Source organism: Eimeria mitis, genomic scaffold (genome assembly GCF_000499745.2).
Source record: "Eimeria mitis Houghton genomic scaffold, Emh_scaff1720, whole genome shotgun sequence".
Taxonomy (NCBI): Eukaryota; Apicomplexa; class Conoidasida; order Eucoccidiorida; family Eimeriidae; genus Eimeria; species Eimeria mitis.
This window is the reverse complement of record NW_013570037.1, coordinates 8,629-8,856: the sequence shown is the minus strand read 5'-3', so window position 1 is coordinate 8,856 and position 228 is coordinate 8,629. Positions and strand designations below refer to the sequence as shown.

Here is a 228-nt window from a genome sequence, read left to right as displayed (position 1 = left end):
AAGGGTTTAGGGTTTAGACACTCCCGGTCGTCTTTATACCCGCAGCGAGGGTTTAGGGTTTCAATACACAGAGAAGCAAGGACAGTCTAGGGTTTAGGGTTTAGGGTTTAGCGGCTAGGGTTTAGGGTTTAGGGTTTAGGGTTTACCAAACTTTGCTTTACGAGCTGCGAGCTTTTCTTCTTCTGTCATATCGGGCTTAATAACTACTGAAAGAGAAAAAATAAAAAA

The 228-nt window shown here is 43.0% G+C and overlaps 1 protein-coding gene across 1 annotated transcript in view; it reads right to left on the bottom strand.

Moving 5' to 3' along the window:
- Positions 1 to 135: 135 nt before the first annotated feature.
- Positions 136 to 228, bottom strand: part of EMH_0042370 (mitochondrial carrier domain-containing protein, putative) — a gene marked incomplete at both ends in the record, with an annotated part of 1,570 nt that continues 1,477 nt past the window's right edge. Inside the window, one exon of the mRNA XM_013495731.1 lies at positions 136 to 206. Within this exon, the coding sequence (XP_013351185.1) occupies positions 136 to 206 (71 nt within the window). The remainder of the gene's footprint in view (positions 207 to 228) is intronic.